Source organism: Vigna umbellata, chromosome 8 (assembly GCF_029865625.1).
Source record: "Vigna umbellata cultivar VRB3 chromosome 8, Vumbellata_1.0, whole genome shotgun sequence".
In the NCBI taxonomy this organism is placed as follows: Eukaryota; Viridiplantae; Streptophyta; class Magnoliopsida; order Fabales; family Fabaceae; genus Vigna; species Vigna umbellata.
The window spans coordinates 38,560,421-38,585,467 of record NC_142172.1 but is presented as its reverse complement, the minus strand read 5'-3'; the positions used below and the strand labels follow the sequence as shown (position 1 = coordinate 38,585,467).

At 36.1% G+C, this 25,047-nt stretch overlaps 2 protein-coding genes across 5 annotated transcripts; one reads left to right on the top strand and one right to left on the bottom strand.

The window, feature by feature from the left end:
• The first annotated feature begins 2,515 nt into the window (after positions 1 to 2,515).
• LOC124840908 (uncharacterized) lies at positions 2,516 to 4,087 on the top strand. The gene is made up of 4 exons (XM_047317048.2): positions 2,516 to 3,015; positions 3,117 to 3,227; positions 3,505 to 3,585; positions 3,869 to 4,087. The coding sequence occupies exons 1-4, from the start codon at positions 2,773 to 2,775 to the stop codon at positions 3,950 to 3,952; spliced, it is 519 nt and encodes a 172-aa protein (XP_047173004.1). The 5' UTR covers positions 2,516 to 2,772; the 3' UTR covers positions 3,953 to 4,087.
• A 193-nt stretch (positions 4,088 to 4,280) lies between these two features.
• LOC124840907 (Galactose oxidase/kelch repeat superfamily protein) lies at positions 4,281 to 23,437 on the bottom strand. 4 transcript variants are annotated; one of them, XM_088096177.1, is made up of 16 exons: positions 23,241 to 23,428; positions 23,061 to 23,158; positions 22,702 to 22,840; positions 22,596 to 22,624; positions 22,380 to 22,476; positions 22,227 to 22,282; positions 22,026 to 22,133; positions 21,257 to 21,313; positions 12,597 to 12,688; positions 10,043 to 10,127; positions 9,004 to 9,156; positions 8,534 to 8,631; positions 5,816 to 5,974; positions 5,617 to 5,729; positions 5,068 to 5,149; positions 4,281 to 4,597 (listed from the first exon to the last, which is right to left on the bottom strand). In XM_088096177.1, exons 1-16 carry the CDS (start codon positions 23,300 to 23,302, stop codon positions 4,541 to 4,543), a joined length of 1,485 nt encoding a protein of 494 aa, XP_087952303.1. In that variant the 5' UTR covers positions 23,303 to 23,428; the 3' UTR covers positions 4,281 to 4,540. The 4 variants fall into 4 exon arrangements, 2 of the variants coding, with proteins under 2 accessions (XP_087952303.1, XP_087952304.1); XM_088096178.1 differs by having other exon boundaries at positions 5,816 to 5,965; XR_015781537.1 differs by lacking the exon at positions 4,281 to 4,597 and having other exon boundaries at positions 5,842 to 5,965; positions 23,241 to 23,437.
• Between the last annotated feature and the right edge of the window lie 1,610 nt (positions 23,438 to 25,047).

Sequence of the window (25,047 nt, the reverse complement as noted above, 5' to 3'; positions counted from 1 at the left end):
CACTTTTTTTAAAAAAAAACTATATAGTCTTTTTTTTTTCTAAACACCTTTAAAAATATTAACAGTTGAAAATTATCACAAAATAATAATTCTTTTAAAATAATTTATTATCAGTGCTGCTATGAAATATGGTCATTCTGATATTTTAAATTTAAAATCATCTTTCTAAAATTATTATAATGATAATTTATAACTGGTACTTTCTCAATTGTTTATATAAGTATTTCAAGTAAGTGTATCGTACAAGTCAAAATATTTTTCTTAATATAATGATGACGTTGAAATTTCTCAAACAACACCACACTAAGATAGTGATCATGTGATATTGTTTAATATTTTTATATATATTATGTTCGATTAAAATTGAATTTTATATATATATATATATATATATATATATATTAGCTTCATATTACATAGTCATGTGTATATATCTCAGTTTCATGTTATTTAATTATGTAGATAAAGGAAATTTAAATAAGAAATTGAAAAAGACTTACACGAGAGACTATAAATTTAAGGATAATCTTTTTTAAATTGGTACATCTTTTCTCAAAGGAAAACATCTCAGCCATAAGTATATAGACAGTGATCTTTTATATTATCTTTTTATCACAACAAAAAGACATGCGTGTCTAAAGCGTCTATCAAGAAAACTTTGGATAGAAAATATTTTCACATTGAATTTTCAATGGATTCCAATATATGCATGATGACTGAAGTATGACAAATATAATTTAATTATAATAATAAATATATTATTAAGGTTAAATATATTTTTAATTATTAAAATTTTATTAAAATTATAAATAGTTTTTCTTTTCTTCTTTTGAACTTTGATTTTGTTGGATTCATTTATTTTTAGAAACATTAATTTTAGTATTTAGTTTTCATTAACGTTAAATTTTATTATACCAAGCAAATGTAAACTTTTTTTTATGAATCTAAATGAAATATTTGTTCCTACACAGGTTACAAACGAAGTCATACATCAAATAAAATAAAAAATCAAATATAAATTTATATACACATAAAATATTTTTTTATAAGAGGTCTCTTACTTCTTAAATTAGATTGTATTTATTTATTTATTAATTAACTTAAAGCGTGCTAATCAGTGCAACAATTTTAATATTTTAAATAACTTAGGAATTAATATTAAACATCATCTGAATTTAATATTTTTTATTTATAAAATATTAAAATAACATGGCACGTATTATCTTATATATCATCAAGTTCTGGTCTCGAGTGAAATGTTATTTCTTTATCACGAAAGGTAAAATTTAAGGCAGTTGAAAATGATGTAATAAAATTAATATCTTTTTAAAGTAAAAGGATAACTATCAAAGTTTTGAAAAGAGATATTTTTAATTTTTCATTTAAGGAAAAAAACATATTATAACTTTTATTATTATGTTGCTTTTATTAGTTTGGCATTTCATATTATTGTTCTATGTTATTCTTATAATCATATTTTACACAAGAACAAATTCTTCTACAAGTATATTTTTTTAGAATTCTTCGTCACATATAATTCAAAAACTATTTATTATAATTTTTTTTGTTGCTTTTCTTAAGAAAAAGAAGAAAGTATCAAATTTTAAAAGGCTATTTGGGTTAGTAAAAAAAATATGAAGGTGAAAAACTAAAAGTCAGATATCATCTCGTAATGAACACAGAAGTGGGAAAAAAATACAAATAAAAAACACATATAAGCTTCTGAGTAGAGTTATCCTAACTAATCCAGTCATTATCTTAAGTCATTCAATAAAAAAGATATTACTGAAAGTGTGTTAATTATGATATGTGATTTCTAAGCTTAAATTTACTTGACCAATATGAGAAGTGTCACAAAAGTTACTTGCCAAAGGGGGCAAAACATCAAAATAGTGATTTTTTTTTTCAAAATTAACAAAATGGATAGTTTTAACATAAATGGCAAGTGAAACTTTAATGTTAGGGTGACATGATTTTAATGCAGAATATTTAAGTTAAAGTTGTACAAAAATGTTATAATTTAATTCAAAACATTTTAAATTAAAAATTTGTGTGAATTTACCATGATTTTAGTTTAGTTTTAATAAAAATTATGTACAACTTACACCATCAACTAAAATGCTCTTAACTAAAATTTGTATTATCTTAACACGATTTAAATTTTAAAAATGTTATATATTAAAGTTGTGACATGAATTCTTCAAAATAAAATTATATTAATTTGGCATAATTTATTCATTTTCATAATTTTTTTGAATTTTTTTCATTTGAATAATTTTTTAAAAAAATTTCACGAGAACGGTGGTTTTGCCGGGCAGGGTTTCCCAAATGTATCTTATGCATGAAGAAACGTAAGTTAGCACCCTAATACATTGCTTCCCTATTCAGTCTCCATTCTTTCTTGCCCATTATCTGACTTTGAATTCAAGATTGTAACTTTGCAAATACCTTGTGAGAAAAGCAAAGATTGTTCACAAACAATGCAAAACCACATCATAATCCATCATCACTGAGGTGTTCATTGTGGATGCAACATCATATTACTTTCAGTTTTACTACAAAATCTCCAGGAGATCAATTATATTCCTGGAATGCAACAAATACTTAATAAAGAAAGGCAAAGAGTTTCTGGGAGTCTCTTTACTGTATTTAGAAGCCAAGAGAGAAGAAGTTGTTGAAATTGAAGAAAGAGTATTGAAGTGAAAGCAACAGAGGCCTCTTGTTGAAATAAACCAACACCAAAATCATTGGACCAAGTTTGTGGGGAAGCACATGGGCTTAGTTTGCAGCAGCAGAGAGGAAATGCAGAAAATGAAGAACCTTGGCAGCATTGGAAGCAGTGGGAGGCTATCAGCAGAAGAGTATGAGGATGAAGATATTTCAAAGCTCGCCATCTCCACGTTTCAGTCTAAGGAAGAAGAAATTGAGAGGAAAAAAATGGAGGTGAGAGAGAAAGTTGAACTCCAACTTGGTCGTGCTGAAGAAGAGACTAGGCGCTTGGCACACATTTGGGAAGTAAGTTTCATGACATGATGTTGACAGTAGTTTCAGTTCTTTAAGCTAAATCCAAATTATGCTAATATGTCACGAGTTGTTATTGTCACACTCTCTACTAGGAGCTTGAAGTGCTTGATGATCCCATGAGGAAGGAAGTTGCAATGTTACGCAAGAAGATTGACTTGGCTAACAGAGATTTGAAGCCACTGGGACTTAACTACCAGAAAAAGGTACTCATTAGTTGAAGGCTGAGTTTATACATGAAGTTTTTATTCCTTCCTAAACACATTGAAATTTTGTTTACATTATTATCTAATCACAAACTGACAATAATAAATTTATGGACTTGTTAAATCATACTCACTACAATTTCTGATAATCAAACTCGTACTTTTGAAGGAAAAAGAAATCATGAACCAGAAGTTTTAAAAATGGGATGGCTTTGTATTCTGGAACTACTTTCTTAATAATGTCGAGTGAAAACTAATCTGTGGTGTTGTCTGATAGGAGAAAGAGTGTAAAGAAGCCTTGGAAGCTTTCAACGAAAAAAACAAAGAGAAGACTCATCTTGTTGCTACACTAGTTGAGGTATATAGCATACAATATCTTTCAATAAGTTTTTCCAAACAGATTTTTAAATGAGAAAAAAATTGAGTTTTTCATTTGTTAAAATTAACCCAAATACAAACTAATTTATGCAAAGTTCTCACGTACATTTTCTCCAAATTCTTAATTTTCACTTGATAAATTAATTTTGACATTTTGAGAAGGTGAAACATACCCTTCTCAGTTTAATTTTTCTTCCTGTCTTCTTTTTTTAACTGTTCTGGTAACCATGTATCTGTTGCTGTATTTTATATTTCATAAATAGATGCTGACTGAGAGTGAAAGAATGAGGATGAAGAAACTGGACGAGCTATGCAAGACAATAGAGTCTCTGTCTTTGAAACCATAACCTATGCGTGTGTGTGTGTGTTGCGTTTACTAGCTTGGTCTATTCAATTTTTCAGTGGCTTGTGTTTAAATGTACTTGCATTCTTATTATTCAAAATTAAAAATGCCTTGTGGACGTCACATCGAGAGAAAAAAAGGGGGAAATTTGTCTATATTAACAAATGAAGTATTATTTTATGATAAACATTTTAAAATATTTTGATTATATCGAGATAACAAACAGTATGCAAGAGTTTCAAAATTGTAACCTCAACCAAATTAAGTGAAAAATTAGAACAAATTTAACATAATCTGGATCACTTACACTCCTGGATCTTTAGATATGTTCATGTGTAGCAAAACAAATAATATAAACCACTACAGACATTACCATTACAAATTTAATATATTGTTTTTTCTCAAAAAACTGTTAAAATATACTATAATGTTCAGTTAGCTAACTTTAGAGGCTGAATGTGCCAAAGTATGGGAAAAAATATTGAAATGTTGATAATTATTAAAAGGTTAATGTACATAAAATAACGTATTATTTGTGACCCATGCTTTGCGTTCGGTATAAATTAGAAACTGTTCATACAACAAGTATTCTTCATATAGGTAGCTGTTTGTACTCTGCCAAAAGTTTTGGAATATCGTCCATGCGCAACTGCAATGGAATAACAGGGGACAATGAGAAAATAAAAAAAGGAGTGTGGTTAAACATAAAAACAAAATGACAGAAGTTATACAATAGGGTTACAACTTACAAGGGTAACTTTAGTATTTAATGTAATCAATCACAGACTTCAACCAAATATAAAGTCTCTGCAACAATATATACCAAAAATGCAATACCAGACAACCTGATGTATTTTAGTTTCAATGTTCAAATCAGTGCCACTGGCATATCGTTTTGATAATATTTTTATGTACTCAGAATATTACTACTGAAATATCACTTTTACCATATAGTGTTGATAAAGCATGTCCAAGAAGAATATCTATGATTTTGGTATCACTATATCCAAGGAGAATATCAAATATACATTTCCAGAATATTTTTTAAGTAAAAAGGAATATCCAAGGAGAAATAAAAGCACCGGTAAAGGAGAATATCCATTAACCACAAAAATATACCTGAGTAGCATTTTTGACGTGGTAAAATTGATACATCACGTGTTCACCAAATCCAGGCGTCTGGGCAGATGCACTCCTTTCTCTAAAGAGGTTAGACAAACAAGCAACATAAGCCAAACTATTCACCACTCATGTTCATAAAGAAAAGGGATCATCCATAAGCAGATACACACACACGATTATGTGCACGGTATCAAGATTCTTTTTCGATCAAAACAATTGTTGACCTCAATTTCTTTCAAGATCCACTCTTCAAGGATTTGCTCAAGCAAGCTAACAAAGATTGCCAGCAGATCGATAAATTTTAGAAAATTCTACCTAGCAACTTCAATGCGAATATAGCAGGTAGCAGATTAAGCCAGTAGGAAGTTGAGAATAGATAGTGTGTGATCAATTGCATACGAGTACCCAAAGAAAAATAGTAATAAAGAAGCATGCATGCCAAAAATCTGCCCCAAATTCTGCTGAGAATACGAGGCTCATCAAGTTTTGCAGATACCAAATGCAGAAACATCATAGAAAGAATTGGATAAAAAATATAGTTCTTACAGATAGTGCCTGTATATAAGACGTTGGTAATCCCGAAGCAATGGTCCAAGCTCTTTGAGTTTAACCATATTTGGTTCAGACTTTCTCCAGTGTTTACGAATTGTTTCGATCGCCTTGTTCAAAAATGAAATATTATTTCAATTAAAATTATGATGATATGGACATACAGAAAATTTCCATCCAAGTAAGGGAATATTACCAGTGAATTAGTAGAAACGTTTTCACCTGCTAATCTTGATGCTACTTCAAGCAGCTCTTTATCTTCGAACTCGTTTACAATCTCAAGGCTGGAACTGGAAACTGATATTTGCAACCGTCTTTGTAATTCAGAGAAAGGAAATTTCTCTGTCTGGCTTTCCTGACAAAGATGTCAGCAATAAATTAATCAAGAACTATAATGTGTTCAAATTTTACTTAGAATTAACAAATGAAATCTAAGATTGTCATGCCAGTGCCACTAAAAGGACATGACAAAAAAGAAGATTTGGCAAATAATAAAAACAAAAAAACTGTTTTGGGGGGAGGGGATACTGCCTTTGGAGTGTCCGAAAAAGCACCTCACCATAAAAAAGAAATGATAAACAGAAGAAAAAAGTATTTGAGCATTTTAAATTAATTCTTCACTGTAAAGTTAGTTACACGTGCTTAACACAGTAAAAACATAAAAACATTAAAGTGATAAAGTGATGAACATTATAATAAGATATAAATTATAAGGTCACAGTAAAAAACATAAATATCCTAGCCCTAGAAAAAGCTCAACAAAAAGACCCAAGTCGCTAATACCATCACAACAGAAATCAATCAAAGAGTACATCCACGAACTCATCATTAGATTCAATTCCGCAGCTGTCAAAACTTCCATTTCATCACCACTTGATTCCCAGTCATTTTCAACATATGCAGCTGGTGCCTTTTGATGATGACTCTGCATATTTGAAGGTCAGGCCACACCGCCAGACTTTGATGCCGTCCAACATGGGAAGATGCCACAACCATCAGGGATCAATACCCAGACTTCAACCTTGAGGGCAAGGTTGATCTTCAGGCGGCAGGTAATGTTAGGGGCTGGCGAGTATACGAAAGAAAGAGATATAGGAGAGAAAAGGAGGGAAACCGAACGGTAGAGGATATGGGCCGACCGGTGGGAAACCGAACGGTAGAGGATATAGGCCGAACAGTGAAGAGGGTGGAGCACGAAGACCGAACGGTAGAAGGAAGAGAGAAAGAGGACCGAACGGTAGAGGATATGGGCCGAACGATTAACGACAGGGAATGAGCGGTCCAGATGATAGAAGGGGGAGAGAGACTTAACCGAGCGGTAGAGAGCACGATGGCCGAACGGTTAGTGACAGGGAACGAGGAGCACGATGGCCGAACGGTTAATGACAGGGAACGAGCGGTCCAGATGATAGAAGGGGGAGAGAGACTTAACCGAGCGGTAGAAGGAAGAGGGAAAGAGGGCCAAACGGTGGTGAGCAGCGAGGAGCATCCTAACTGACACAGCAGTTAGGATGGGCGGAAAATTTATTAGAATTTAAGGGCGTATCTCAGGATATTATTAAATATAAATTAAATATAGTAAATAAGGGTGAAGATATTCTTACCCGATAATCTTAATAAATAGGCATAATTACTATGATTCTTTACCTTTTCGGGAGAGAGTGATTAGTATAAATAAAGTTAGAGTTTAGGGTTAAAGATATGTTTTTATGTGTGAGATTTGTAAGAGAGGCTATGCTCTCAGGTAACTGGCGGAGATCCTGCTCCCAGTTATTGGTTGTTATCTTTGGTGCAGTATTTTCTATTCAATAACAGCGGTATATTCAGTAAATTTCCAGTGTTCCTTATCTGTGCGAGTGTGTGAGTGAGTCTACTGGTTACGGCCCAAACTCAGGTACGTAACAGATTTGTCTTTATCAACATCTGCTTTCATATTCATCTTCGTTGGTCCCCACTATCTCCCCATTTTTTTAAATTTAATTTTTCACAAAAACCTTAACCACCAAGAGTCCAAGACCCAAATCCAAGTATGTAATTAGTTTGTTATCAATTTGTCATAACTGTTTCCTTCCTTTTAGCATCACAATTACAAATTAGCTAGGCTGTTTTTTTGGTTTAGTACAGATATGAATACTTATGACTGAACGTAGAATACATTTCAATAAAGAATTAGAGGCAGCCCAGCTAGAAAGAAGCACTTATACATTTTTCGCACATTGTGCTCTGTCAATGGAAGTGTGTTTTCAAACATAATAATGCTCTCCTCCATAACTTTTATTGGAAAATGGATAGGCTTGCCTCAGCCTCATTATGCGATCCTGGTCATGGATTTTTTTTAAGGATGTTTCTATTTCATATTTGTGAAGACTAGGTTGCTCTGTGAGTTGACTCATTTAAATTTTCCGGTGTCTTTCTTTCATCTATTTTTTCATTGTAGGAAAATTCCTGATTCTACGATTCTATTCTTTCCTAAGTGATTTGTTATTTAAACAAAATCAAAATAAGAAAAGATTGTGATTTGAAACACTATGTTAAATGAAAACCACTTTAAAGATTAAAAACAACAGATAAGAACTCAAAAGTCTTGATACTGAGATAGCACAGTAGCAAACTTAAGCATTTAGTAACCTAGAGAAGTGACTGGTGAGAATTGACTACAACAATGCTCCACTATATATCAACAGAAATGCTTAGTAAGCTAGTATTATCTACTAATTTTTTTCTTTAACTGAAATTATGAACAGTCTTTAAATTAAAAGAAATATTAAGAACAAACAAAAGCACCGAGAAGTTAAGACATTTTTTTCTATCTTAAACACATTTTTTTAAAAAACAAAAAAACTCACTAGTTAAGACAAATATGGGATGGATCGCAAAGTGAGATGTCTGCAAACAAAACAAGATTAACCAATACCTTTAGTTGAGGTTGAAAATCATCGTTGAAAGCAAATTCCTTACTTTCAGGAATATTTCTGGGTGGAGATGCAGTTAATCTATTTGCAATTGGATCCTCTGTGAAACATGCAAAAGAAGTGAGAGTTTAGGATGCCACTTTTAGCCTATGAACAGTTAGGTTCTTTTTACCCTTTTCATCTAAGGTTGAAAGGTTTCAGCTTTCTAATAAAACATCTCCATTAAAAAAAGAACATTTATAGAGAGGAAGATTCTGGATTGAGTATTAAATCACAGTACAAGAAAATAGAAAGTTCAAAGAATAGAATATTCCTTCCATTCAACTTAAAAACAGTACTCCAAGAAAGAACTCATTGGCAAACAAACAAAAAAATTAATTACCTTCTTTTCAGTGAAAATATCTACAATTGAAAAAGGAGTATTTGACAACAAAAGCAATAGAGTTGTAGATCATGATAGAACAATGAATACCTTGAGGGACTAACCACCATGGATCACCATAAGTCGTTTTCCCATCAAAACCACCAATTAGCAAATACCGTGATCCAACAACTGACATAGAGTGGTACGCTCTAGCAGGAGGGGGTTCACTGCCTATGGAGAGCCGTTTCCACTGTGCTGAAACTGTTGCAACCAAACACACCAAATAATTGAATTTAGTATATGCCACCAAACATTGATTTTGTGCAGGACTTTGTCATAGTTTAAATTAAAAATAAAAAAGTGCCATTTATGATTTGACTCAAAAATCATGCATTTGAATATCATAGTTTACAGACAAACCACTTCAAAAAAAATTAAAGTAACATGTAAATACACTGAATTTGCATTCAAGGACATTATTGTGCATCATTAGCTTATTGCTTCTTTCTAAAAATAATGTACTCATCCAAAACCTAATAACGAAAACTAGTATTTGAGCAAGAATGTAAAATGTTTCACGGAGTATCATTAAGGTTCCAACAACAATAAATGATAGGTTTGTAACTCTCCAACACGAGAAGATTCACGAAGCTCACATCATAAAGATGAAATGTAAGTTATGTGAGAATGTTTAATCTATTATAGAGCAAAAAACACAAGGGATGCTGGATTATTGAGAAGAGAGCCAAATATTTATTTGATAAAATTTAGTTTTAATGCTTACAAAGTGATATTCAAAAATAGAATAAATAAAAAAACAACAAAACTGCATCGAATTTTCCTTGGATAACCAGGTTAACTTCATAAAATTAGACTACTGAACAGGAACCAGAATCTTTGATTTCCACGGACACAAAATGAAAATAACAAAGACTCCCTCATGCAACTAACATACATAATCTGTTTTTCTCCCTCAAAATTAGCCAAATCCCCAACCGTATTTTGCATGTCAGAAATGTATGTGCAAGGATGCCAGAGATCATTAACAAGTTAGCTTTAACAAAATAGATTGACAGACAACAGTTATAATGGTTAATGATACAAAAAGTGTGATAGATACACTGACAGGTATAGTGAAAGTTGTCACCTCTGTCTAATATAATGCAGTCATTGTAATAGATATCATAACGACTCAACCATCCACCAGTCCCATGTCCTCCAAACATCAACAACTGTAAAATCCTCTCCAACAAAAATAAAAGAAGTAAATAAATGACAGGATTTCAGGTTAAAACAGTAAATCTATGCAATTCTGACTAGGGATTAAGACGTATTAAAGAATTTAGAGAGGAAAGGGGAATCACAACAGTATAAAAAATTATTTGATGACATCAACCATAATGTAATATTATTTGATCTTAGGCTTAATACCTGTTTTTATCCCTCTTTATAAGGGAAATGTTCAATTTCGTCCTACCTTTTTCAAAAAGTTCAATGTGGTCCCAAGTTGTGTAAAAAGTGTCCAATTTAATCCTTTTTGGTCACGGCGTTAAATATTTAACGATCCTGCTGACAGCGTGGACTGATGTGTGCAACGTGGCTTTTTTCCTTCGTAACGTGACAGTTGACGTGGCAGTGGCAGTCAAAATTTATGAGTTAGGGTTTAGGTATTTTCTCCCATCCTTACTTCTACCGTTTGGAACCAATTGGATTCGAAGCTGTTACAGGGCACAAACAACGTTTGTTTTGTTTAGTTTGGGACTTTGTGTACCCTTCTGTGCCGGGTGGCATTGATATCCCCATGGTCAACCCCTTCGCTCCTGGGGCACCAAGCTTGGATGGACTTGGGTGTTCCAAGATTATTGTGTGTGTGGCTAGCGAGGATAAAATTAGGGATAGAGGGGTTTGGTACTTGGAGGGTGTGAGAAAGAGTGGGTGGCAAGGAAATCTGGAACTGTTTGAAGAGCAAGTGATGAGAACGGAGAGTGTAATTTTGCCGTCGAAGCCCCTGGTTGAAGAAGCATCAATGGAGAATCCTCCCACGGCCATTTTTTGCTGGCTCTGTTTTTCCTTTCTAAACACTGAAAACAGGTATATTTTAATGTTAATTAAAATTAATGTTAATTAAAATTAATGTTAATTAAAATTAATGTTAATTAAAATTAATGTTAATTAAAATTAATGTTAATTAAAATTAATTAGGGGTTGTTATATAAAGTAAGAATTTTTATTTCCTGTTAACGTTAATTAAAAATAATTTGGGGTTGTTAATTTCTGTTGTAAGTGATAAATTTTAATTATTTCTCTGATTCTAAGTGAGAAATTTAATTAAACCAATTGAATCCTAATTACTCTAGTTAAACCCCAAATGCTGATTCATCTCAATACCCTAATCTGAAGAATTTTTTCCCCAATTTTGTTTGCCTTCCTCTTCTTCGCGGAAACCCCAACTTAAGGCAGCTTGGGAGTCTTGGAGCTCGTGCAAAAGGATTGCTAGGGGAGCAACTTTATTCTTCCCCATATATGTTTTCGGGTTCGGGGACAACCCCAACCCTAGGGAAAACTCTCCTGCCGTGCAAGTAGCAGTGGGGTTCTCTTTGTTCTCCCTCTTTTCTCTGTTCGAGCTTGACGTTGCAGGAGATCCTCATCCTCTCTGTTCTGGTTCGCGGGCGCAGTGGTCATGACCGTAGCATCTCTAGCGACTACGCAGCACAGGGGTTTCTGTTCTCGCATTTCTTTTGACACTGCCACTGCCACGTCAACTGCCACGTTACGAAGGAAAAAAGCCACGTTGCACACATCAGTCCACGCTGTCAGCAGGATAGTTAAATATTTAACGCCGTGACCAAAAAGGATTAAATTGGACACTTTTTACACAACTTGGGACCACATTGAACTTTTTGAAAAAGGTAGGACGAAATTGAACATTTCCCTTATAAAGAGGGACAAAAACAGGTATTAAGCCTTTGATCTTATAATTCAAGTTTATAAACATAAACTTCTTTCTGACTGGTTAAACTTTATTAAAAGCGAACATGTGATACTCTTGAACAAGAGAACACATATGAATCTAAGAGAAAGTCACAAGACAATTAAGGCAGACAATTTATGACTAAGGAAAGTTGAAAAAGGAGAACAAAGATAACCAACTTCCTAGTATCATATAAAGGAAATCTTATATCCCTTGGAAATAACCAAGTTCATGCAGCTCTTTAAACTTAAGTAACCTAGACCAACAATCAAAGTGTTCGCTGGTCACCAGGGCTATTCAGCAACCAAAGCCCCTTCTAGTGAACATTCTACCTTAAACTAACAAGGTAAGGCAGAAAACACTGGGAGACGATCACATTCCCGGTATACCCATAACTAGAAGAAGTAGTTGAGAGAATTCTAAAATCCTACCACTAAAGAGTTAGTCCACAATCTCCATCATGTTCTTGAAATACCTCCCTTTAAATACCATTAATTTCAAAAGGAAGCTGCTAGCCTTCAACTCTCAAATACACAGAATTTCCAATCTTTTCAACATCTAACACACCATAAAAAAGAATAATGATAATGATATTTAAATGTAGATCATTCCACTACAGGATAAAGTGTGAACTGTACAGAAATCCATGTTTAGCAGTAAATATTAAAAACGAAAGCAAACTACAAAAATAGCAGAACTAGAAAGAGAGGGATTTTGCAAATGAGATTACATAATGTCCTCCAGACGTAACTGTATGGCCACATCGGGGAGAAGGTGCTTGACCTGGAAGCTTTAATTGAGTCCATCCAGGTGCTTCATTCTCTTTCCTCCATAACAAATACACATTGTAAGTACATAACCCATCTTATTCAGAAGCTACCAAGAAATAAATATTTCTTAATATAAGAAATTGTATTAAAGACGAGAAAGAAACTATATGTCCATTATAAGTACATAACCCATCTTATTAAGAAGCTATCTGATACAGAAGCAAACACAGCATGTTGACAATAAGACAGGATTGCAGGTTTATTATAGGAGGTTTGAAAGCAATAACTAAGAATCCCTTTCCATGTTCAAAACGTCAAGGGATCAAAAAAATTATGCCTAGTCAAATTCTAGCCATTGGTTCAAATTTTGGCAACAAAGTCAAAGAACTCTTCTTGGGAAGATCTTGCAACAGAACTGCTAAGGATATTTGGAGGCAAAGGGAGAAGCACAATATTTGAGAGATTGGCAGAAATAAGACAGAACGGGAGTGTGGAAGATTTGTGTTAGGGTATAAGGTGGGAGGTAATGAGAAGGAGAAGAGGCCGAACGGTATTGACCGTAAAGGCCGAACGATGGAAGGCATGGAGAGGTTAGGCCGAACGGTGGACAAAAGGGGAAGTGAGGCCGAACGGTATTGACCGTAAAGGCCGAACGGTGGAAGGCATGGAGAGGTTAGGCCGAACGGTGGGAGGCATGGAAAGGTTAGGCCGAACGGTGGGAGGCATGGAGAGGTTAGGCCGAACGGTGGACAACGGGGAGCGACCAGGCCGAACGGTGGGAGGCGGGGAGCAACCAGGCCGAACGATGGGAAGCAGAGAGAATATTCAGTATAAATTAACTAGAGTAAATAAATATATATTCAGGGAAATATTCAATATAAGATATTTATAATTAAGGATATATGCTAGGATAATATATAGGGATATTTATATTAAATGCAGATATATTCTAGGGAAATATTTAATAAGAGATGTGCGGGAATTAATTAGTATAAATAAAGTTAGAGTCTAGGGTTAAAGAGAGGCTTTTGATTATTGAGTTTTTGTAAAGGAGGTTATGCTCCAGGATAATTGACGGAGGTCATGCTCCCAATTATTGGTTGACTAAAGGAGGTTATGCTCCCAGTTATTGTTTACTTGTGTTCACCCAGCTATTACCATCAATAAAAGAGATTCATTCATCCATTGTCATTCGTTTATTGTTCTGTTACGTGTGTGAGAGTGTGAAAGGTTGTATTTGGCTAGTTTACGTACTCAGGTACGTAACAATTTGGGTCATTTGGGTCATGTTATTTCACAGCAGGGAATTTCCATGGACCCCCCAAAATGGATTGAAGCTATATTATAGTGGCCTATTCCCAAGACTAGTAGAGCCATGAAAGATTTTTCTGGGACTAACATGTTATTATCAATGCTTTATACAAAGTTATGGCAAGACAGCATGTTATTATCAATGCTTTATACAAAATCATGGCAAGACAGCCAGACCTTTGAAAGCTTTACTAAAGAAAATAAATTTTGAGTGGACTCAAGACTTTAGATTGATACAAAAAGTTGTTGCTACTGCTCTAGTTTTAGTGATGTCTGGTTTCTCTAAGCATTTTTCCATAGATGTGATTCTTCAGGCAAGGGATTAGGGGCAGTTTTGTTCCAAGACAAAAGACCCATAGCTTATTTCGGCAAAACCTCAGCAATCACAACTCTCACCAAATCTATATATAAAAAACAGCCATGGCTCTGATCTTAGCTATTCAGCATTGGCATCCTTATTTGTTAGGACAGAAATTCACTGAGTATACAAATCAAAAAAGATTAAGCAACTTGTTAGAACAATGGATCACAGCTCAAAATCAACAAAACTGACTAGCAAAGTTATTAAGTATGAATTAGATATTGTTTATGATAGGTTCTTGGGATCAAGAACCTATGGAAAGACACTCAAGAACACACAAAGACAATTTATCTGAATTATACAGTCCTCCTTTTATTGAAAAGAATCACAAGAATGGTGATACAACGTAACCCGAGAGCTTAACCTCCCTCCAAAGAACTATCAGAGTTCCCGCCAAACAATAACACTCCAAAACTAATCCCAACCAACCACTAATCCCCCTTTTATATCACTTACTAACAGCACTTAACAGAACTATTCCTAACTGCCTTGGCAGTTAGGCTCTGTAACTTTACCCCTCCTCCTATATACAATCAACTCCCTAACATTACTCCCCTCTCCTCCAACAACCTTGTCCCCAAGGTTGAACTCCGGGTATTGCTCTTGTATAGTCACCTCATCTTCCCATGTAGCACTCTCTTGTCCCCCTTCTTGCCATTCTATTAAAACTTGTGGTATTTCCTCTGCTCCCAATTGTCGAGTTCTCTTGTCCAGCACCTTGGCTGGTCTAAACATTGGTCCATCTGCTTGTAACTCAGCTGGAAGCTCTTTTTCCACTTTCTTCTCCCCCACAGCTTTCTTCAGTTGGGAAACGTGGAATATGGGATGGATTCTGGCTGCCTCTGGTAATTGCAACCTAAACGCAACTTTCCCTATCTGCTGTAATACCTCAAAGGGTCCATAATACCTTGCCGATAGCTTCGGATGTAAGCGAGTTGGCATGGATGATTGTCTATGGGGTCTAATCTTTAAATAGACCCAATCGCCTATCTTAATGTCTGATTCTTTCCTTTTTTTATTTGCCTGATTACTCATCGCCTCTTGTGCTTGCCTTAAATGCATTTTAAGCTGTTTCAAAGCTTCATCCCTTGTCATCAAATCTTGAACAACCGACTCCACCGCTGTCTCCCCAGGAATAAACCGACTCAAAGCTGGAGGTGCTCTTCCATAAACTATTTCAAAAGGGGAACACCTGGCTGCACTTTGATAACTGGTATTATACCAGTACTCAGCCCAAGGAAGCATCAACTTCCAACTCCTCGGCTGCTCTGAGCAAAAACACCTCAAATATCCCTCCAAAATTCTGTTCACCACTTCAGTCTGGCCATCCGACTCAGGATGGTATGCGGTGCTCATACTGAGCTGAGTACCCTGCATCCTGAAGAGCTCTTTCCAAAATACACTTAAAAACAGGGGGTCTCTATCACTGACTACTGACATAGGGATCCCATGTAACCTTACTATTTCTTGAACGAACTTCTCTGCAACCGTGCGAGCCGAATAAGGATGTTTCAAAGCAATAAAGTGGCTATACTTACTCAGCCTGTCAACTACCACCAGTATTGCGTCAAACCCGTGTGACTTGGGTAGCTTAACAATGAAATCAAGGCTTATTTCTTCCCAAATAGCTTGTGGGATCGGTAATGGCTGCAAAAGACCCTGAGGAGAGGCAGCCAGGTACTTGTGCTGTTGACAAATTACGCACCCCGCGACAAAATCTGTCACCGTTCTCTTCATTCCTGGCCAATATAGTGATTGGGCAATTTTCCGGTAAGTACGAAACACACCCGAATGGCCTCCTGTACTCGTCACATGAAACTCCGCAAGAAGCTTGGGAATCCAACTCGATTTAGCTGATAAAACCAATCGTCCTTTATAGTGAAGGCGATCATTCTCCATCGTGTATGCTTCATGGCTCGTTGGATCCTCCTTGAGATCATCCATAATCTTTCGCAGCATGTCATCTTCTTCTACTTCTTTTAAAACCTCTTGAAAGTCATGCCAATAAGGCCTAGAAAGTGCCCGTAGTTCTCCCTCCTCTGTACCCCTTTCTTCTTTACGAGACAAGGCGTCTGCTACCTTGTTGGAACTTCCTAATTTATAAACTATTTCGAAATCATACCCCATCAACTTGGCTATCCAATTCTGCTGGCTATGCGTCGTTATTCTTTGCTCCAACAGATATTTGAGGCTGCGCTGATCCATATAAACCACAAACCTCCTCCCCAATAGATAGGGTCTCCAATGCTGGATGGCCATAACCAACGCCATTAACTCCTTCTCATAAATTGACTTAGACCGAGACCCCTCAGACAATGCCCTGCTGAAGAAAGCAATGGGCTTCTTATGTTGCATCAATACAGCGCCCACTCCACTCCCAGAAGCATCACACTCCACATGAAATTCCTGTGTAAAGTCGGGCAGTGTTAGCACCGGTGCCGTTGTCATTGCCCTCTTTAGAGATCCCATAGCTGCCCGGGCTTCCTCAGACCACTCAAACTTTCCCTTTTTCAACAACTCCGTGAGAGGTTTAGCTAGCTCCCCATACTTCGGCACAAACCTCCTATAATACCCCGTTAAGCCCAAAAAACCTCGCAATGCCTTCAAATTCTGGGGTTCTTCCCACTCCATCATGGCCCTTATCTTATCCCGATCCATCTCCACTCCTTGCTCCGAAATCTGGTGCCCCAAATATTGAATCCTCCTTTTCCCAAACTCACATTTCTTTTGATTTGCTACCCACTCCTTCTCTTCCAGCAGCTGCAGTACCGCTGTTAAGTGGTGGAGATGCTCTTCCCAGGATGGGCTGTACACCAATATGTCATCAAAAAAAACCAGTACCCATTTCCTCAAATAAGGTGCCATTAATCTGTTCATGGCACTTTGAAACGTGGCCGGGGCATTCATTAACCCAAAAGGCATCACCATAAATTCGAACAAGCCTTGGTGGGTTCTGAATGCAGTCTTGTGAATGTCCTCCTCTCTCATTCGTATCTGGTGGTAACCCGCCTTCAAGTCCAGCTTAGAGAAATATCTAGCACCCTTGAGCTCATCCAATAGTTCTTCAATTACCGGAATAGGGAATTTATCCGGTACCGTAGCCTTGTTCAATGCCCGATAATCCACACAAAATCTCCAGCTCCCATCTTTCTTTTTCACTAAAATTACCGGGCTGGAAAACGGGCTTTGACTGGGTCGAATAATACCAGCTCGAAGCATATCTGCAACCTGTTTCTCGAGCTCCTCTTTCACGAAGAAAGGATACCTATAAGGCCTTACATTTATAGGATCCTTACCTTCCTTAAGCACTATTCGGTGCTGTGAGTCACGTGAAGGAGGTAGTCCTTCTCTCTCCATAAACACCTTGCAGTGGGCCCGCAAGACTTTTATGAGGTCTGTCTTCTGTTGCTCCGTCAAATCATCCTTCACGTCACCGTTTCCCCTGGCCTCCACTATGCACAATTCCCACACCAAGAACCATGACTCAGCGTCTGTGATTTTTGTAAGTGCACCCGGTTCCACCAGCTGTCTTGCCAACGCTGGGTCACCGCAGATTTTCTTCTTCTCTCCATCCACCACATACTGCATAGACATCTCTTTCCAGTTAATAACCACCTCACCCAGTTTTGCCAACCATGCAATACCCAATATTAAATCCACTCCACCGAGATCAAACACATGCATGTCCTCCTCTACCTTCACATTTCCCAGCATCAATCCCACCTTTTCACATCGCCCCCTGGTCCACTTCTTACACCCGTCACCCAAACTCACCGCGTATGTGGCCGTTTCTGTTACCGGAAGCCTCAGTTCCTCCACCACCTTCCGGCTGATGAAATTATGGCTGGCTCCGCTATCGATCAAGACTACCACTTGTTTTTCTCCTATCAGACCGGTCAGTTTCATGGTTTTGGGAGGCGTTAGACCCTCCGCCGAACAAGCCGAGAGCTCCATAGGTTTCGTCTCAAAGTCAGCGTTTTCCTCCAACTCACCCTCCTCATCCTCCGCCAGAAGCAACACTCTCAAGCCCTTCTCCGCACACCGGTGACCCGGTGCGAACGGCCCTCCGCATCGGAAGCACCTCCCTTCTTCCCTCCTCTTCAAATACTCTGGATAAGGTAAGTTTCTGACCATTCGATTCTTATTTTCTCCTCCGGCCGAGCCATTGGCCCTCGCATTGGTGCTATTAGCCACCGTCGCACCTTCTCTCCTGGCCGTACCCGCTCCTTCTAAACCACCAACCCTCGTCGCGATACTGCGATCTCCATCAGCCCTCACTATCGCCGTCGCAGTTCGATTACCCACGTGGGTCATCTTGAGCCCGTTCCAACCTCCTCCGCATGCACGGTTTATGGCGTCCTCCACGTCTCTCGCAACTCTGATGGCGACCATCAAATCAGAGGGATTCTGAATTCTCACCTGGCCTTTAATATCTTCCCGTAACCCCGCCAGAAAGAAACCCAAAATCAGCTCCTCCGATAGGCCCTGGGTCTGACCTAGTAACATCTCAAAACTCTTTACAAACTCTTCCAATGCTCCTTCTTGCCTCAAGGTGGCCATCTGTTCGTAAACCGTTCCCCGGAACCCACCACCGAATCGATTAATCAACCCATCCTTCAAACCCATCCACGTCCGATTCCTGGTTTTATCCCGCCAATACTTGAACCAATAACTCGCGCTTCCCTCCATACTAATGTAAGCGAGTTCGACCTTATCCCCCTCCGCTACCTTCTGAATGTCAAAAAATCTTTCAGCCCGATTAATCCAAATGTATGGATCTCCGCCTTCGAATGATGGCAGTTCCACCTTCTTCCGCCAATTGACCCCGATTCCCCCAGTATCGCCCCTCCCTGGGTTCTCGTTCACCGAGCTACTGCTCCCTTCAGAACCACCCCCTTGATGGTTCGAACCCCCCCCCATCATTCTCATCAATTGCTGCACGTCGCGTCTGATTGCCGCGGTCTCATCTTTGATTCCCTCAACCGTGATCTCCAAGTTATCTAACCTTCCCTCCGTCTCGCTCCCCATAGCTGGCTCCCCCCCTTCGTGATCCGGCAGGTCGGACCAAATGATAGGTTCTTGGGATCAAGAACCTATGGAAAGACACTCAAGAACACACAAAGACAATTTATCTGAATTATACAGTCCTCCTTTTATTGAAAAGAATCACAAGAATGGTGATACAACGTAACCCGAGAGCTTAACCTCCCTCCAAAGAACTATCAGAGTTCCCGCCAAACAATAACACTCCAAAACTAATCCCAACCAACCACTAATCCCCCTTTTATATCACTTACTAACAGCACTTAACAGAACTATTCCTAACTGCCTTGGCAGTTAGGCTCTGTAACTTTACCCCTCCTCCTATATACAATCAACTCCCTAACAGTTTATAAAGTGGGAGCAGCAAATCAGACAGTGGACAAGGAAAGAAGAAGACAAGGCGATGCAGGTAATGTCTAAACCTTTTTGGTAGGACGGCGTCTATTGACGAGGAGGTTAATCTCAATGCAGTTTTGTCAAAATCAAGGATGATTTAACCAAGGATCCAAACCTGCACCCCTATTATACTTTGGAACATAACAGACTGTACTACAAAGGAAGATTAGTGTTGGAATCAACATTCCAGTGGATTCCTAAGTTACTACAAGAAATTCATTCTTCACCCACCAAGCAAAATTCAGGAATGTATCACTTCCTGCAGACTAGCAAAATCCCTTTATTGTATAGGTATTAAAGGGGCAGTAACAGAATATGCGCCAGCCTGTCATGTATGTCAATGCAATAAGTATTTGGCATCATCTCTGGAAGGGATACTGCAGCTCTTACCAATACCCAATGCCATATAGGACGATATTAGTATGAATTTCATTGCAGGCCTACCTAAATCTGTGAGTTTTGATACTATCTAGATGGCAGTCAATAGGTTAAGTATGGCCCTTTCACCCTAGTAAAACACCCACAATTGGGCCGTTGCTGAAATATGGTTTGCACGGAGTGTCTAGTTCTATTGTGAGTGATACCCAAACTTTATAAGCTTGTTTTGGCAGTAGTTATTCAGGTTGCAGGATACCAAATTAAGGATGAGTACCGCCTATCACCAACAATCAGATGAACAATTCTGAGGTCCACAATAGGACCTTGGAAACTTATCTGTGATATATTTGTTCTGAGCAACAAAAAGTCTAGGCAGAATACTAGCTTCCAAAGTACCGCAAATTCTATTAAGATGGTTTATGGTAGTCCTTCTCCTTCAATAGCCAAGTTTATACCCAGAGAAAATCTAGTTGAAGTTGTGGTGCATGCCTATTATGAACAGAGATAAGGCTTTTGAAACAACTGAAGGTTCATTTGCATAGAGCACAGGCTCAAATGACAATTCACGCTAATGTTCATTATAAACCTTCCAAGATCAAACTACGTGATTGGTGTACTAAAACTTCTGCCACATAAACAGTGTTCTATGTCTGATAAGCCTCATCCCAAACTTTCAGCAGGTTACTATGGACCATATTTGGTTCTTAAGCAAATAGGAGAAGTGGCTTTCAAATTACAATTACCACAGCAAGCTCAGACTCATCCTGTCTTCCACATATCTTAAGCAAATAATGTGAAAAAGGTAATTGTATGTTTAAGATATTATGTAACCATAAAACTTGTATTTATAACACCTATCACAGAATAGTCTTTGTTGTGTAAATTGAGGCACACAGAATCCTCTCTTTCTTTCTATTAATAGACATGAAAGAAGGGAAATGTTGGTATGACAATTGCAAAATAAAGATATAGATCCAAACTAGAATAAAATGCACAAATCTCACAGGAAAGGAAGCTACAGCACCTGACCTGAAGCAAAGGAAATACGTGATAATAACAACTAGCAGCAAGCAATGAAAAAAAAAAATCATCATACATAATTCAATTATAAAGATGATAAATTATGCATACCTTCTTCAATTAGACCCTTCAAAGCCCATAAATCACCCATAATTGGTCCGCCTCCTCCTGTTAAAGTCAGGATATAGCACTCATTTCAGATAATAAATCCAAATTGGCATTACAGCAATCAATATGTATGCCCTTTTCATCAATTCAGAGCAGTTATTTATTTACATGCAAGTTAGACAAGAAGAAGTTCCACATTCAAAAAACTAAGTCTAACATAATGTGTGTCAGTGAAAGGAATAGACTATGGAATGGGTTTCTAGATAAGTTTTATGCAGTTTAGCAATCCAATAACAGTGCATCTTTGAATATAGAAAAAATTAACTAACACTTGACCGAGTTCAATTTTATTAGTTTCATTAAAAAAAATTGAGTATCTTCAATATTGCTTCATGACCATCATGCTAATTTTAAATTTCACCAATCTTGCCCCTAAATTTAAACCAAAAATGCAGAGCTAAACTTTGCTCCCAGACTATTATATTAAAACTACTTCCTAAAACTGAAATGATAGTGAAAGTGAGGAAATGCACCAAATGGCACAAATTGATCATTGTTTGAGAAATTAAGACACTCTTCTATTTAACCTTGAAACCCATAAATATATAAAAAGAAACAACAGATAGAGAAAAGAATAAATATTCTCCTGATAAAATACTTGACACACGGGAATTGCCTAGTAACACTGGAATACGTTCTTTCTATTTAAATAAAAGGACTATAATCTCAATATCAGATCAACATCTGAACAAGTAGAACTGTGTCACTTCACCTCTTCCACCGTATACAAGCAATCGTTTTTCAACCATAGTGGCAGTATGCCCACATCTGGGCTGTGGCAATGTTCCAGAAACTGATAGCTCCATCCATTCAAGCGAAACTAAGAGAGGAAGAAAATGATGTTATACTTGGTTACAACTGAATAATGAGGTAATTACACAATAAGTGATAAAAATTAGTATTAGAAAAATACTAGTGTCCAAGACATAAACATCAGATAGCCATTTCTTTCCGTCCCATCCACCATACCTGAATCAAAAAGAATCCACCTCATTACATGTTTTGATTTACTCCAACTCAATCTAATTTGCATAAAGAAAATGTCAAATTAAACACTATATCTCACATAATAATTTTTCGGTTTCCAACAGCTGAAGCTGCTGCAAAATCCCGAGGAGATGGCAAGTCTCCAAATCCAGTTAGTTCAGACCATTGCCATATGTCTGGAGTAGCATCATTCATTCCAAGTGTCAGCATGTCAAAACAGCATAAGTCCCAAAAATGTCAGAAAGTTCCCTCACAACATGAACTCAACAATGACCACACAAAATGTCATACATACCAGTATCCAAAACCCAAAAGTCCCCCAACCTGTAAAATTCAAAACCACCAATTATACCATACATTATAGTAATGAAAGAAACAAAACACCGAGATGCAACACAGACCTCTGACTTCCAAGACGACCACCAAAAATGAACATGTGACAATCAATGGAAACAGCGACATGGAAAGCCCGAGGGCTGGGACCTACGTGCCCATCTGAACCACTCCCAGTGCACTCAGGCTGAAACCATTGCTTGGCCTCTAAAATATGTTAAATGAATGGAGAGTTCAATTTTGTGTCAACGTTCATCGAACCACAACTACAAATCACTATGATAAATTACAGTGAAAGTCAAAGTCAAGTCAGCTATAATTTCTGATTATGGAGAGTGTAAAACTTTTATACAAACAACTTTGCATAAAATTAAACTCTTCAATTTTAATGAAAAACAACTACAAATAAGAAAAGGGATTACATTACCAATATCATAGACAGCGATGTCGCTGAGAAACTTCTTGTCGACAAGGCCTCCGAACATGACAACCTTAGATTTCCCAATATTAACAGCGGAGTGACCACTAACAGAATGAAACAAACTGAGATTACTGAAAAGAAAGCAACAACAAAGAGAATAAGCGACATAATGAATCAGTTCATCACCTGCGACGTTGGGGAGGGGTTCCGGCGAAATCCGAAGGATTAGCACTAACCCAATAATACATTTTTCTCCTGTTTAGTTTGTAATACCTTCTGTTCAAATCAAAGGTTTGTGATGTAGCAATACAAATCAAGATCAAACCACTGCACTGTGTTTCTTTTAAGTTTAATTGATGACAGGGTATGAGTGAAGTAATTAACAAAATGATAATATATTAGATCAATAAGTACAGGGGATTCAAAGTAATTCCTTATTTTACCTCCATGGAAGATAGAAGATAATGTACTAGAAAAAAGAAAAAAAGAAAAAAAAAACTAACAAAATAGTGAAAAAAAAAAAGAGAAAGATAATGTAGATTGAAAATATTGATTGCTCAGGCTTTTCAAAATAATTATAAGCATTTTGAATGTCTGATTAATTCAACTTCTCATATTTTCACTATTACCATATACATATACAATGAATTTCCACTAGTATAAAATAAAAAATTATATTTGTTTATAATATTTTAAAAATACCATTAAAAATACTTTTATGTTTCCACTAGTATAAAATAAAAAAATTATATTTGTTTATAATATTTTAAAAATATCATAAAAAATACTTCACACGATTTTTTCCTGTTATAATATATAAACAAATATATCCTATAAATAATATATAATATATAATAATATAAAAAGGAATATTTTCATATACATATATATTAACTTGTAAAATAGAAATTAACAATGTACAAAGGATATCATTATTATTTTACTTTAATTATATATTGAAGATAGAAAAAAATTATAATCCATATCATTAATCATAATTATTTAAATTTCTACTCTTTTAGCTATTTTAAATAATTATTCATAATAAAAATTTATTTATATAGTAAACAAATTATAAAAGTTATTTCATAGTTTATTAATATGTTTTATTTTAATAATTAAAAGATATTTTAAAATTTAATAAGATTTTTGTTACATATGTCTATATGGAATCCGTGTTAACGTTTGTTTTCTAAATGTTAAATTTTATTGTACATTTTTTTCAAGTCACAAATTATTCACATAAAGGAAAAATGCTAACTTGTAAGAGTTTAAGGAAATCTTTGCAACTTATGCAATGTGAAATAAAATTGTCTAGATGATCACATATATTTACCATGTCATATAAATGGAATAAATCTAATTTAACTTGTAAATGTGTGAAAAATAGAATGTGATTTAAGATAAAATTACATATTTTATTTATTGTGTGTGATATATATCAACATAGAAATTTCAAAACCAATATACATATCACCAAAATTATTAAATCTATTGAATTATTTAGAAGTTAGCCCTAATCCACTTCAATAATACCATCATTTTAGCAAATTCATATATAATCACACACATCATGTCATGTCATAACTATGTATGAGAATTATTCCAAAAGAGGTCAAATTGATGACCATTTTTAAAAATGTTAGAACATAACATGTATGGACACTCACCATATATTAGTTGACTTAATAACGTGAGTCATGTGCTTATCACAGCCTAGGACATGATACCATCTTATGTATCCTTATATCACCCATTATGGTCACCCATCAAAGACCAAACATTATATACACATATACCACTTCATATAACTTGAGATAAAAATATGCTCTTGAGGGCTTGAAAGACACCTCTCATGTTCTGTTATTTATTTATATAGATAAAGAGTTGATACAATAGAGAGATAGAAGGTCAAGTCACTGTCCTAGACGGCTAGGTACAATGATTAAAGATAACCCAACACACTACCCCCTATTTTAGTCATACTGATTAC

Excerpts from the sequence above, each read along its gene's own strand:
- LOC124840908 (XM_047317048.2), top strand. The coding sequence starts at position 2,773 with ATGGGCTTAGTTTGCAGCAGCAGAGAGGAAATGCAGAAAATGAAGAAC. Across the intron at positions 3,016-3,116 it reads GCTTGGCACACATTTGGGAA|GAGCTTGAAGTGCTTGATGA; the intron begins GTAAGTTTCATG and ends ACTCTCTACTAG. Across the intron at positions 3,228-3,504 it reads GACTTAACTACCAGAAAAAG|GAGAAAGAGTGTAAAGAAGC; the intron begins GTACTCATTAGT and ends GTTGTCTGATAG.
- LOC124840907 (XM_088096177.1), bottom strand. The coding sequence starts at position 23,302 with ATGTATTATTGGGTTAGTGCTAATCCTTCGGATTTCGCCGGAACCCCT. Across the intron at positions 21,314-22,025 it reads GCTTGTATACGGTGGAAGAG|GAGGAGGCGGACCAATTATG; the intron begins GTGAAGTGACAC and ends TGACTTTAACAG. Across the intron at positions 10,128-12,596 it reads TTACGTCTGGAGGACATTAT|TTGTTGATGTTTGGAGGACA; the intron begins GTAATCTCATTT and ends AGGATTTTACAG.